The sequence below is a fragment of the Pristis pectinata genome, chromosome 17 (assembly GCF_009764475.1).
Source record: "Pristis pectinata isolate sPriPec2 chromosome 17, sPriPec2.1.pri, whole genome shotgun sequence".
Taxonomy (NCBI): domain Eukaryota; kingdom Metazoa; phylum Chordata; class Chondrichthyes; order Rhinopristiformes; family Pristidae; genus Pristis; species Pristis pectinata.
Window position 1 is genome coordinate 13,946,519 of NC_067421.1, and position 14,846 is coordinate 13,961,364.

The 14,846-nt window shown below is 39.0% G+C and overlaps 1 protein-coding gene across 1 annotated transcript in view; it reads left to right on the top strand.

The window, feature by feature from the left end:
- The window catches only part of unc119.1 (unc-119 homolog 1), a 59,339-nt gene extending 48,904 nt beyond the window's left edge, over nucleotides 1-10,435 (top strand). Inside the window, exons 4-5 of the mRNA XM_052032146.1 lie at nucleotides 2,741-2,913; nucleotides 4,787-10,435. Coding sequence (XP_051888106.1) covers nucleotides 2,741-2,913; nucleotides 4,787-4,899 — 286 coding nt within the window. The 3' untranslated portion in view covers nucleotides 4,900-10,435. The remainder of the gene's footprint in view (nucleotides 1-2,740; nucleotides 2,914-4,786) is intronic.
- The last annotated feature ends 4,411 nt before the right edge of the window (nucleotides 10,436-14,846 follow it).

Consider the following 14,846-nt stretch of genomic DNA (forward strand, 5'->3'; position numbering starts at 1 on the left):
GAATTGTTATTACCTTATTACTATCATACTGAAACACAGATTATTGACCTCAATTTAACCATACACACCATTCTACATTCCCTGAAATTTACTGAAGCTTGTCCCTGCCACACTCTTAATCCTATGCGGTTTAATCACTTAACATTGCATCTAATCTCCCTCAGTTAGTTTTCCTTCTCTACCCAATTATCCCCTTGCCCCCCCTCCCATTTTCTGCTCTCACCCAGTCACTTTGTCCATTTACCTTGCTCCTTTCTTGCCTCTCCTCTCCACCATGCTTCATTGTCCCACACAATCATTCCACTCCCTGTCTGTGCCCTACCCTGCCCTTCCCTTCTCACATTTTCACATATGGAAAAAGTATTTTCACTTTAATTTTTAAAATATTTAAGCACTAAATTAACAAGCTCCCCAACCATTTATCCTACCTCTACTCTGATAAAATAGTGATGTTGTCTTCAGTTACTCTGTGATTAACTGGATGAATTCTGGGTTTAATAAAGACTAAGCATTAGGCAGTCTGGCAACAGACAGGAACTGAAGATTGAGAGATGCTAGGGATGTCGAGCTGAGAGACATTGATATGTTTGCACATTGAAAGGTAGTGATGTACTGGGGATACTGCATTGCTTAGCACACACTGTACCTTTAAATAATTAAAAAAACTGTTTAGTTTATTTCCCCCCATGTGCTACTCTGAATTCACAATGAAATTTGGCTGATGTACATTAAACCATAGGCCTTGCACTTCTTTGTGTCACGAACCAGCAACAAAAGAAACACACTGAGCATGATTCAGTGTTAAAAACTATTTTATTAATCACTACTTATGATAATACGTAAAATAAAAGTAAAAATGTTAGTATGTTAGAATTCAAAAATGTTAAACCTCGAACGTTAACCCCAAAACTAAACTGTGTGTGTGTGTGTGACAAAGTCCAAAACTCCCAGTTCCGGAATGGTTCTTAAAGTTCAGTTCCGCAAGCCATAAGGTGAAACATGAGCAAGGGCTTCTTGAACGACCACCGTTGTCTGAAGACGTAGATGTAGAGAACAGAGGGAGAGTAAAGACGAAATCCAAATGTTCCACGATGGAACCCCAAACGACACTTCAGCGTTTACTCGGTAGTGACTTCCTCACCCCAAAAAGCATCCGAATCGTGGTCGTCCACACACAAATACCTGTTTCCTTCTACAGGTCAGCAACAAAGTGAACTCCACCGGATTACTTCCAACTTCCATACATGGATTTCAGTAGCAAACACAGTTATTGTTTCTCATCCATCAATAGAGAAAACAAGCAGGCTGGTGTCTCTCTCCTCTCTCCCCCCTCTCTCTCCCCCCCCCCTCTCTCTCCCCCCCCCCCTCTCTCTCCCCCCCCTCTCTCTCCCCCCCCCTCTCTCCCCCCCCCCTCTCTCCCCCCCCCCTCTCTCCCCCCCCCCTCTCTCCCCCCCCCCTCTCTCCCCCCCCCCTCTCTCCCCCCCCCCTCTCTCCCCCCCCCCTCTCTCCCCCCCCCCTCTCTCCCCCCCCCTCTCTCCCCCCCCTCTCTCCCCCCCCCTCTCTCCCCCCCCCCTCTCTCCCCCCCCCCTCTCTCCCCCCCCCCTCTCTCCCCCCCCCCTCTCTCCCCCCCCCCTCTCTCCCCCCCCCCCTCTCTCCCCCCCCCCTCTCTCCCCCCCCCCTCTCTCCCCCCCCCCTCTCTCCCCCCCCCTCTCTCCCCCCCCCCCTCTCTCCCCCCCCCTCTCTCCCCCCCCCCTCTCTCCCCCCCCCTCTCTCCCCCCCCCCTCTCTCCCCCCCCCCTCTCTCCCCCCCCCTCTCTCTCCCCCCTCTCTCTCCTAACTCCTTCAACAACGTCATTACATCCTTTATCTTCTATTGACGTAAGCACGCCCCACACACACATACACACACACTCTCTATCTTAAAGGGACTTTCACTGAGTCTGTAACATTTGCCAAATACTACCCTCTATTTGAGAATTATTATGGAGATCAAGGATAATGCCCCTCTCTTCTCCACTAACAATCATCAAGCCTCTCTTTGCCTGCCAGAGGCACGAGGTGTTACTTGTGATTAAAGCCATTCATTTAGCTGCTTCTGAAGGTGCTTGGTGGTTTTGGTACACCTGATTCTCAGAATATACGGCACGGTAGCATAGTGGTTAGCACAATGCTTTACAGCGCCAGCGACCCAGGTTCAAATCTGGCCACTGTCTGTAAGGAGTTTGTACGTTCTCCCCGTGTCTGTGTGGGTTTCCTCCAGGTGCTCCGGTTTCCTCCCACATTCCAAAGACGTACGGGTTAGGAAGTTATGGGCATGCTTTGTTGGCGCCGGAAGCGTGGCGACACTTGCGGGCTGCCCCCCAAAATCACTACGCAAGAAATGTATTTCACTGTGTGTTTCGATGTACATGTGACTAATAAAGATCTTATCTTATAAATAGAGCTGAATATTCAATGTCTTTGATTTCAAAATGATCGTATTGTTTCCATGGCAATGTTAAATTTTTGCCTTGAAGTATGTTTTTGGATTTATTTTTTACTCCTGTGCAGCCTATTGAAACTTAATAAAGAAGCATTGTGATTAGTTCTGCCAGATTTGTTATAATTGAATAAATGTATTGAAAAATCTCATTTGTGATCAAAACAATATGAGTGTACAACTTGGTTTACGTGTGCAGTTGCTGCTTCATTTTTCTTCTTATATTCCTTTTGTATTTTTTTGCCCGTTTTCTTTTTCACAGGGTAGAATTTACAGTTGGGGACAAGCCTGTGAATAGCTTCAGAATGATTGAAAGACATTACTTCAGGGAGAGGCTGTTGAAGAGTTTCGATTTCGACTTTGGATTCTGTATTCCTAACAGCAGAAACACATGCGAGCACATATATGAATTCCCTCAACTTTCTGAAGAAATTAGTATGTATTTCTACTTTCTAAAAGCAAAATTGTTGGGGAGATTGCAGATTAACCAGTTTTACCTGGACTTTCTAGAAAATGTTTAAATAGGTGTATGTTTAAAAAAGAAATTATAATGTAGGTATTAATCTCTTTTATTGAGGCAAGGAAATGTATGGAGTGATTGAGTAAATTATGCCTTTACTAGATTTTAACAGAGCTTCGGATGTATTAAATTTCATCTAATTTGCATTAAAAGTATTGCTATTATGTGATCTTACTCCACGCTTAAATTGTGGAAAAAATCTAGCATCCATTTACATCGGGGTACTCTGTGTGTCTTTTCTTTTACCTCTAAGTCAATGATGTGGAATAATGTAAATTCTTTTGTAAAGTGTCATTGACTTTAATTCCTGAATTCTGGATATTCATTGCAAACATTTGTCTCTTTAGAACCCTACTTCATGATTCTCCAATAGTTGGTTCTCTTTGGACATTCCCTTGGTCAAGGATTACTTGCTTACTATCTGGTTCTCTGGGTTTTGAGGTAGCTGACGAGGCCAATGTGGAACCTGCATGCCCTGGCATAGGTCTGTCAGGAGGTGCTTAATGGGGCATGTGGCTGTGTACTTTAGCTGATGGTGTTCCGCCACTTATGCTGGGCATCCATTTGCAAAACCCGTTCTCTTATAAAATTAAGTGAATGAGTCAATGATAACTTGAGGTTGAATCTCTGTGTGCATGAGTGCGTCTGCATGCTGCAGCTTGGTAACTGAGGTTGGAATGACCTGGGTTCTGAAGTAGACTTGTCATAGGTTCAACAGTCAGTTTCCTGTTTGTCTTCAAGATTGCCTTTATTCCAAGAAGCTTGTTGGAGGCGGTGTAGTATTGTGACAAGAAAGAATGAAAGTGGTAGGGCGATGTTGCAGTGCTGCTTGATGTCAATCCACACTTAGATTGGGTCTGTTGCAGATCCACTGGTCAAAATCAGGGCTTGCGTGCTATCGTGTAGCAGATGCAAGATGAGATAATCTTTTGTTGGCAGCCAAATTTAATAAGTTTGCTCCAGTGCCCTCCCGATTGATTGAATCCAAGCCTTTGTGGCTTTTTTTTTAAAAAAAAAGCCTTGTATGGTGGTGATTGCTGGTCCCTGTATTTTTCTTGGAGTTAGAATGTGGTGAAAATCATGTCCACCATGCTTCTATGAAGTTGGAATCCACTTTGTGATTTGGGGAGAGCTCTGTGGCCACTGGAAGGCAATTAAGAAGGTTCCTGGCAATGATAACTTTCCCTTTGGTAGATGGCACATGTATTCCACTTGGCCAATGCAGGGGCAGAGCACAATGATCTTTCATTGGTTAAGCAGATTTCATGCAAGCATCAAGAAAATCCATCAGGGTGAATGAAAAGCTGAAAGTCTATTTCCCTGTGATAAAGGAGGACACCATTCATCCCCCTGTAGTCTATTCTCTCTTGCACACCCATTTACAACCCTGATTCTCCTACCACTCACTCACACTTGGGGCAATTTGCCATAGCCTATTAACCTTTGGGAAATGGGACGAAACAGGAAAACCTGGGGGAAGCCACATGGTGACTGGAAGAAGGTGCAAATTCCACACGCAGCACCTGAGGTCAGAATTGTACCAGGACTGCTGGAGCTGTGAGACAGCTGCACCACCTGCCGCGCCACCCTGCTGCCCAAACATGACAGAGGAGGGTTAGACAATGGGTCTTTTTTTTTGTAGCATAGTGCCAACAGGAACAAAATGCCTAATTTTTGTTGTTATAGATGAATTTGCCTTTTAAATTCAAAATGTTAATTTCATTTAGATTGTTAATGTTTTCATTGAGCTTTTATTACATTCCTAACGTGTGCATTCTTTCTTTGCAGTCCAAGAGATGGTGGACAATCCTTATGATACACGGTCTGACAGTTTTTACTTTGTGGACAGCAAGCTGATCATGCACAACAAGGCAGATTATGCATATAATGGAGGACAGTAGTGAATCTGTGCAAAATGTATATTTCAGCAGCGACACCTCCCATTCAGTCTAAGTCTGCACTGATAATGAAGAGGTTGGCTTTTTGGCTGTGTGAATTAATTACCTTTTATCATTTCTATGCATTCTGTACCAGAGGGAAATTGGTTCAGTTTACTAAAGTGATTCAGACTTTGAGCTGGAAATTCCACCCATCAATGTATGTATTGTTTCCTATACCTAAAATGAATGCGTAGTTGTGATGAAAGATTCCTCATAAGAGAAGTACCTATATTTTTCTGTATTTATAGTAAAAGATTCACGCCACTGAGTTTGAACATGGCTTTGCACTATGTTCAAGTATGGGTGGAAGATTCTAGAGGTAGTTTGATTAGCGGTCCAAATAATACCCCATTTAAACAAAAATGGTTGCAGTCTGCTTGGCCACCTTCTTTCTGTTACAGTGCACATTTTTCTAAAAACAAAATCCATTTACTTTGTGACCACATTGCAGTACTTCAAATCTTCCATGGAGCAGTATCCAGACCAAACTTGAATATTTACATTGAATGTTACATATTTATCACCAGCTGGAGTTTAAGTCTTCTCAAAGAATTAAATGCAAAGACTTGCAAAATTGTTTATTTTTACATTGAAAAAAAATCTTCACAAAATGTGGTTGTCTTGGTTTCCAATTCAGACATTGCATATCATTTTTTTATTTTAATGATCTGATCCCTTCTAGGTCCATGAATGCTTTTTCATATTAATTGTTAAATGTGAGTAACAAAGTGAGCACCATTTAAAAACTACTTACAGCGTTATTGAGGAATATAGTTTTGTGATAGTCCAAACTATTGTGGGCCACCAAAGGTTCCTGGATTTATTTAATTTTCTTGTTTCCCATATCAGCTATAAATCTTCATCTAGCAAAAAGAAATGACTTTCATGTATGCGATTATATGAAAATTGCTATCTCAATCCTAGATTAAACTTTGAAGTTTCAAAACAGAAATATAATATTTATTAGTTTCATTAATTTCCTTTATAATTTGCAAAACTCTGTTCTAATTCTGTACCATAGTTTACAAGTCAGAAAAGTTGGTTATAAGGGATACAAAAAAAGGTCAATGAGTTAAAAATCTGCATTTTAATTTAGCCTATGTGACTGATTTCCATATAATTCCATTGACATGACTTGAATGTATTTACCAATGTTGTAAGTGATTATGTTGAAGGCACAATTTAGATGAAACTGAAATAATTTCATATTTCTTAGTTTCTGTCTGCTTTAAGTTAAGATATGTAATAGCTACCTTCAGCACACCATTTTGTATATTACTAGAATATCTGCCTAAAACTTGAGACCCATTTGTTAATTTTATAGTTTGCATCCTATAACAAAACCTTCTGATTACTGCTAAATCTTTTATGGCTTGGCTTGTAGTAAAAAGCAGCTGAGAGTTAAAACCTATGGGTTCTCAGATCTAATTACAGACTTTACAGGTATTCCACTTCTGATATAAATTTTAGATTGCAAATGCCAGAAAAGTCTATTACAAGTACTTAGCATCTTTGCACTGATATCATTCTGAACACAGAAGAATCTGATATTGTCTCTATTTTACAGTCAAAGACGAAAGAAGCTGCTTGGGACTCATATGAATGCCAGTTGAGTCAAAGAGATGCCAGCCTTAGTTCAGATTTGGAGTTGCTTGCATTTGATCTGTGAGCACTTTTTACAATTTAGGTGATACCTAGTCATTGATGGGCTCAAGAGTATTTGTTAAAGGTATTAGGGTTGTTGTTTCATACTTGGTTGATCTTAAAAGGAAAATCTCTGAACATGTTGATAGTGCGATACTGCTGTCAGTATTTTCACCAGACTCAGTTTTGTTTTTAAATAGGCAATCTTACCAACAGGTCATTGAATAGTCAAGGTAGAGATGGACTGGTTAACTGGTAATTTAGAAACATAGTTTAAATAGTGACATGAAGAACTTTTATCAATGTGATTTAATGCTATCAATAGTTGAATGTTATCATTTTCCACCATTGCATTGATAGTTTCCCTGAGACTTTCTGTTACTTCCATACCAGTAATATACTGATGCCACAGCAGGAATTGCAATGGTTGATGTCCCTTGATGCAAAAAGTAAGTTCATTTACATATATTGTTTGGGACTCCAAAGTATTGGAGTAAATTTCAATTTGTAACCTTTCAAGCGTTCTTCCCCAATCTGCCTATTTCTATCTTTCTTTTGTTGTCTTTTCTCTGTACTTCTCAGCAAAAGAAAATCCCCCAAAGATCTAGCAAACATCACTGAGAGAGAAACCATAAGGCAGGAGCTTGAATGTGGTTGATTGAAACTGTTGCTGAACCAAGAGTCTGTTAATATGAAATGGTGAAGTTGGCTGTTTTTTTTTGTTAGATGGTGAGGGGGCTTAAGGAAATCAGACTTCCTTTGAAAAGACTGGAAAATGCAATTTCGTTATTGAATTTGTTGTTTTCACTAGCCTAGGACAGTTTGGATCTCATGGCTCCTTATGTAGATCTACTCGTATCTGGTCTCTGAGCATGAAGTAACATTACCATAGGGGGCAAATATGTTTACATCTGGTAACATTTGTTTTGGGTAGAAGCTATGAGTTAATTTTGGTTTGATCACACCTTTTTGTTTGCCTAGACAAGTGAGGAATAACAGTAAATCTATTTCATGTAAAATATCAGCAACTTTATTATTCTGTCAGCTGGTGTTCTTTGGTAGTTTTGCACCTTTTTGTATTTTTAACTGTATACTTCTGATTTCTGATCTACCTCTGGCAAGAAAATTTGTGGATATTGTTTGTATTTCTGAGCTGTTACCTGGCATTGCCAGGAATCAGAAGTGTATGTATAAGCAGTTTTTATCTTGTTGCTTTTACTATTGGTTGCTTTGTATGATAAAATCACAATATATCGAACCTGCTTGCACTCAGTTGCCAACATGATTACCTAAATTTTGAAATATTTATGAAAAATTGAAATACTGTAATTCCTATGTATACCTGTGCTGATTCCAGATATTCACTTGATACTTTTGCAGTTGCAATTTTTCATTTGGAAGTATTTAAAAGAGGGAGTCTTACTTCATCAGTTTGGAGTCTGTTTTGGCCTTCTCACTCAATTTTACCTCCATGTGGAAGTTTGATGTGAATTGATGCACAATTTATTCTGATTTTCAATGCAGAATGTTGGGTTCTTCTGTAAAGTTCCACCACTCTGCTACTACAAATTCTGATCAATTTTATCCTTTTGTTTACCCAGCTTGGTGCACCAATTTGTGCATTTTTTTCCATGTTAAAAGACTTGAATTGGTGCCACTTAACACTTTTTCTTCATTCCCCACCATAAATTAAGTGGATTCCTCACTGGATCAGCTTTTTTTTTTACCCTTTGTTCTAAAAGAGAAAATAGAAAATTCCAGAGTTGCTTTAATTTGGAGGTCTATATTTATGAAGTTATTTTTCATTGCAACCATATAGTCAACAGCAAGTGAAATTATAACATGAACAGTAGTAATCATCATTTTTCAGCTGTTAGAAAATGAATGTTATCTTTCTGTGCATATGTTGCCATTAGTTGACAGCATTTGTCTTAAATTTTCAGAAATGATAATTTTAAAAATCATTGTTTTTAGAAAGAATTGGTAAAGGTATGATATGGCAATTCTTTGCTGTGATTTCCCCTAAGTCCCTTTACATGATTATTTCATTCTACCCTAGAACAAAATTACATTTGTTCCACAACCATTGCAGTAGAATTTTGTCTTCAGTTCAGCATTACAATTCTTTTAACAAAAGAACACCTGATAACAGTTTTGCATTGGTCTTCAAATGGAGCTATAATACAGCCTAAAAAAATCTATTTAGTGCTTTATTTGCAATAGGAAAGCTTTGTAATTTTTACTTTTATTTTCAGAGAAAATGGAAAAGAGGTGGAGATACTTGCAATGTATTGAGTTTCTTAAAGAGATTAATTTATTTCCTAATTCCCTAGTGGACTAATTCCTAACACTTAATTCTGAATACTTTGTTTCCAGCTTACAGGCTGGGATTCCTGAACTCTTCAAAAGCCTAAGCAAGTTGATGCTTAGTTCTACTGGGAAAATTAATTGGATGAATGGTGGAAGCAAAATATGAAACCAGTTAGGATCATTTGCACTATACTAAGAAATTCCATCAAATACATTAACTTTGTACTTCCTTTTCCTTTATTGGTTTTCCTTTTAATCAATTATCCACCACAGAAAAGATAACCTGGCATTCAGCTTTCCATTGATATTACTGCATTGCACAAGCTTTCCTATTTTGCTGTATAAGTCAATGCAAAATGGCATAAACTAATAAAGTCCAGATTGAGGGGGAAAAATATCAAGATTGCTTTCTTGTTAGCAAGAAAAGTCCATCTGGTATTCAATCATACAATAAATATATCTGGTTTACTGGCTTTGGATGACTGAAACATTGATGACTTGGTCTTCACATATTGTGTTTCTCACCTTTCTGTATAGATCTGGGGTTATAATGCAACAGAGGAAGTGAAATCCAGTTGCCTGTTGTAATTTCTATTCTTAAAGCCAATAATTTGTGACAACAATTGACTGGATTTCTAAAGTATGTTTGTCTGAGGATGCCTGGGTGTGACTATTCGTGTTACTGAATTGCAATTTCATTGTTGACTCTGTGTCCATTGGCTTCTGTTTAGAGGGGTGCAGTGCTATGTACATTAAGTGTTGCTATTTTTGTTGGTGGAAAAGTTTCTATTGTACCAAACACCTCTACTGTGAATTTCCTGTCCCTTGGCACGTGCTGACAGAATTTGGATGAGATTGAATGCACCAAGTTAGAGCAGTAAACTTTTGAATATTGGCCACTGTATTTATCACTCATTCGTCTGGATTCTCTGCAATGAAATTCAAGGTGTTCAAACCATACGTATAAATTGAAAGCTCAAGTATTTTTTTTTCAGGGGTTATTTCCAAAAATACTTTTTAAAAACTAAAATGTTCATTTGAACAAGCCTCAGATGCTAAAACCAATTGGGAATGCATGCACAATAAAGCAGTTTGGGAAATTTTGCCTGGTGATGATATGATGTAAGGGTTCTTGTATTTGCATCCAAATCTATCTCTAATATGTTTGGTGTTTCATTTGTATCTTACGCGGTTTCTTTTTCATTTGTTTCACTGTTTCATCAATCAAAACTTCGTCCATTCCATATTGGTACCAAATTGAATTGGTGATGTGAAATGTATTTTGGGGACTTTTATGAAGGGTAATGAATGTCACTGAGTAAATCTTATATTTTTGAACAATAATTTGTTTAATATTTTCACAGGAAATGTAAGATGCATAAATTCACATCTGTAACTGGATGCTTTGTAATTGCATTAGAATGTTGAACTGTATTTTGTAACACCCTGTCATCAATTTTTCATGTTTTAAAGTGATAGGTGGCTTGTTTGTATAAAATGTTATTTTGTCACGACAGAATAGTAATAAAGATTTTTGATTTTCAACTTTGCATTTGCTAATTATTTGATACTAGCCTTTGGAACCTTCTGACTCTTTGAACACATTTCTACTCTTTTAGACAAAAACATAAGTGGCATAACTGACATCTTCTGCAAAAACTTGTATTACCCATTTGGGGTGCAGGAGGAAGGGCCCTCTGAACAGCTGTTTTTATCTTAGTGTGCTTCTCTACAGGGTACTGCACTCCTATAAGACAGATAGCTGCTGGAACAAATTGCTGACTACACAAGTAAACTCTGGCACCCGTAACATTACTGGAGTATTGAAGTCAACATCGGTGAACATCACTGTCCTCTGACATTAAAAGGCACTTCACCAATCACATCCCTGTAAATCCACCACAGAATAGATGGCTTGAGGAGATCCCAGCATGAAAAGCAATCATGTGGGAGGATCAAACAATGCATGTCTTTTAACAGTGATGAAGAATCAAGATTTCAAGTTAACAGAAATAGCCTGAGCAAAAACCTTATCACCAATCCTGCAGAACTAAAACCCAGACTAAATCTTCAATGCAATATATGGACAGATCTGAACCAGACAAAAGTTTACATTGGCAGAAATTGAGTCTCATTAGTGACAGTAGTAACAACAAACATGGTCAAAGTCTATACCCTCAAGGGACATTTTTGTGACCACAAACCCCTTCCTGGAGACAAGTTGGTAATGAGGAGCTCCAATGGATCACTTTTTAAAACTGCTTTAGCTAATAGTATACTCATTGTTTGACTGTTCTAGTGCTTTCATCACTCAAAATTCTAACGGCTCTTTGTATCAAACCTTCAATAGGACACTGAGATAGCTTCACAACTGAAAATGTGATGGGACAGTGGCTCTGCCTGACAATCCTAGCACTGACACCATCCCAAAGGGCCAGAGTCATGTCATTTTCAATGCTCCTTTGGTGTCTGAAACAAGGAGTAGGGTGGTACCACTTTGCAAGTCAGGGTGAAGATGACAATTTCTTACAAGCAAAGTGACAACTGCGGCTTTCGTGTGTAACCAGAATTTAGTAATGATGCTGCTTTGGGGTGTGAACTGTTGAAATAACAGAACAGAACTGGATACCATTGCTTCATTTTAAAAGTATTCACAGACAAACTGTACAAGTAGCTAAGGCCTTGAAGCTGCAGCATTGGAACAGTGGTTTATTATTTCCTGCTGCATTTTAAATGGGTTATTTTGGGCAAATGGTTGATGTGCTTTTCCAATGATTTATTTAATCATGTGTAATGTACACCTTAGCTAGGCATTGTCACAGAATGTCACACAACATGGAAATGGGCCCTTTAGTCTGCAGAATTCACATGGACTGTCAATAACCCAATTAGAGTAATCACATTTTATTCTCCACATTGGAGGTCAGGATTGAATCCAGACACTGGAAATGAGGTAGCTGCTCAGCTAGCCACTCCACTGTGCACATTGACTGCAGTGTACATGTTCTTGCACAACCCTTCCTATTTCCCAGTCTGCTATTAAAGTTTGTTGATAATATGGTGCTTCCAATACTCTTCAGGCAGAGAAAGAAGTTGCTGTCTGGCATACAATGGAAATCTGATGGGAACTGAAGGATAGTGCAAACAGCAATAGTGGTTTGGATCTGTGACATTAGAGTTATACAGCACAGAAACCTGCTCTTCAGCCCACTATGTTTTGTGATGATCATAAATGGCATCCCATCTATACTAATCCTGTTTACCAGCACTTGGTCCATAGTGGAGGTTCATTTGTTAATCCAGATGCTGCTTAAATGTTGAGTCAGGCAGTGAGTACCAGAATACACAGCCACTGTGTGTGTGTGTGTGTGTGTGTGTGTGTGGTGGTGGTGGAGGAGATTCTTCCTTATTTCCCCTCTAAATTTTACTCCTGAGCTTAAACCTATGCCCTTTGGTTTTAGATGTCTTTGCCAATGTGAAAAGTTTCCTACTCTCTCCCCTATCTGTGCTTCTGTCAGGTCCTCTTTCAGCCTCCTCTGCTCCAAGGAAAGGAAAACAAACCCAGCCTATCCAATCTCCTCATAACTGAAACATTCCATCACAGGCAACATCCTGGTGAATTTCTACACTTTCTCCAATGCAATCATGTCCTTCCTATAATGTGATAATCAGAACTGCACATAATATTCCAGTTGTGGCTTAACCAATGTTTTATAAAATTATACAATGACCTCCATGCTCTTGAATTCTATGTCCTGATTAATGAGGACAAGCATCACTGTATGTCTGTAACATTCTATCTATATTTCGTCATCTTCAGGGATCTTTGAATTTGTACACCAAGATACCTTGGTTACTTAATGCTCCTTGGGGATAACTGTATGTCCCCTCCTTTTTAGAACATCCCAAAATGAATTGCCTCACACTTGTCAGGATTAAATTCCATCTGTCATTGCTTTGCCCAAATTGCCAGCTGATCAATATCATAAGACAGCCTTCTTCACTATCAACCATCAATTTTCATGTCATCTGCAAACTTACTGATCATATCCCTTACTCATCAATATTGTTAATGTATAAAACAAACAGCAAGGATTCCAGCACTGATCCTTGTGGTACACCACCGATGAAAAGCTTCCAGTCACAACAACAACTTTCCATGAGCGCTCTCTGCCTCCTCTTAGCCAGCCATTTTTCAATCCCATTTGCTGACGTGCCTGGGATTCCAATGGGCTCTAACCCTTAGAACCAGCCTTGTTTACATGATCCTTTGGAAACACTATTACTAGCATTAAGGCAGACTGAATTGTATGTTGGTTGAGTATCATAAATAGATTTTTGTTGGTGAATTGAGGGTTCATTGACAATTTTAAAAGCTCATTTGAAAATAAGGAAAAGCAAGGGGGTTAGGATTAGAGCAACAGACAAAACACTGGAGGAACTCAGCGAGTCAGGCAGCATCTGTGGAGGGAAATGGACAGTCAACATTTTGGGTCAAGACCCTTCATCTGGACTGAAAGATAGAGGGGAGATGGGCAGTATGAAGAGGTGAGGGGAAGGCGTGCAGCAAGAGCTGGCAAGTGCTAGGCAGATGAAGGAGAGAAGAATGGAAATAGTGACAGAGGCTGGGAGGTGATAGGTGGAGGCAACAAAGGGCTGCGGGTGATGGAACCTGATAGGAAAGGAAGGTGGAGCATGGAGCAAAATAAGGGAGGTGGGGAGAGCAGATGGGAACAGCGGGAGGAGTATGTAGAGAAAAGAGGAGTGGAAGATAAGAGATAATATGAAGATATTAGAGAAGTAAAAGAATGAGGAAGGCAAGGAGGAACTGTAAAATTAAATTATCAAGGAACATAGACCAGTAAAATATTCTCCAGGCACATCAATAAAGGGAGGTAGTTATGGGAATAGGACCATTAGAAGATAGACAGCAGAACACCACAGGTAACAATAGGGAGATGACAGAAATATTAAATCATTATTTTGCTTTTAGGTTTACCAGGAAGATCAAACAGGCAATAATGACCTTAGGAGGATGAGATGAATGATGAGATAAGTGCAATGTCAATAGAAAAAGGGGACATATTTAATAAACTAATCAAACTTAGAGGATAAATCCCTTTATCCAGATAGATTGTGTTCATGCTTTTTGGAAGAATCTTGGGAAGATAACACAGAGGTAATACAATACATATTTAATAATTCATCATTAAGAGCTGTTGTGCCAGAGGATTGACAGATAGCCAACACAATTCTTATACTTAAGAAGGTAGATAGAACATGTCTGGGGAATTTTAGAACAGTCATATTGATGGTAGAAAAAATAATGGAATCCCTACTAAAGATGAAAATAGAAGGGCATCTAGGAACAAAACATATAATAATGAATTGTCAGTATAGATTTTAAAAGGGGAAATCTTGCTTGACCAACCTTACTGAATTCTTGAAGAGATAAATGATAATGTATCTAGACTTGCAGTGATAAGCTGAAGAAGGTGCACAGACGCAGAGATCTGAAGAAAATATTAGGTGCGTTTTTTGAAAGCAAAGGACACTTCTAGCTGTCAGAACTACTGCCAGCAAAAGTTATGCCTTTGTTTATTTTAGAGTCAAAGGAATGTTAACAAAAGTGCTACATATTTAAGTGCCAAAAGCATATTAGAACAGGCAGTAATGACAACGGAGATATCAACTGGACTAATCCAAGTTTGTAAAACTAAAAACACAGGAAAAGGTGTTAAAATGTCCAAGGAATATTGCTCTGAACTTGGGCACCAGGATGTAATTGAGATAACTCAGCAGATGGAGATGGTGAGTTGGTTATTGTAGGTAGAGATCTGGCCAAGTGAGAAGGGTGGGATTATTTGACAGCATATGTCAAGGACTGCTTTTCACAGAATCTGTTGTATACTTGTCAACTGTGTTGAAACAGTGGAAACTCCAGCAGTCCTGTA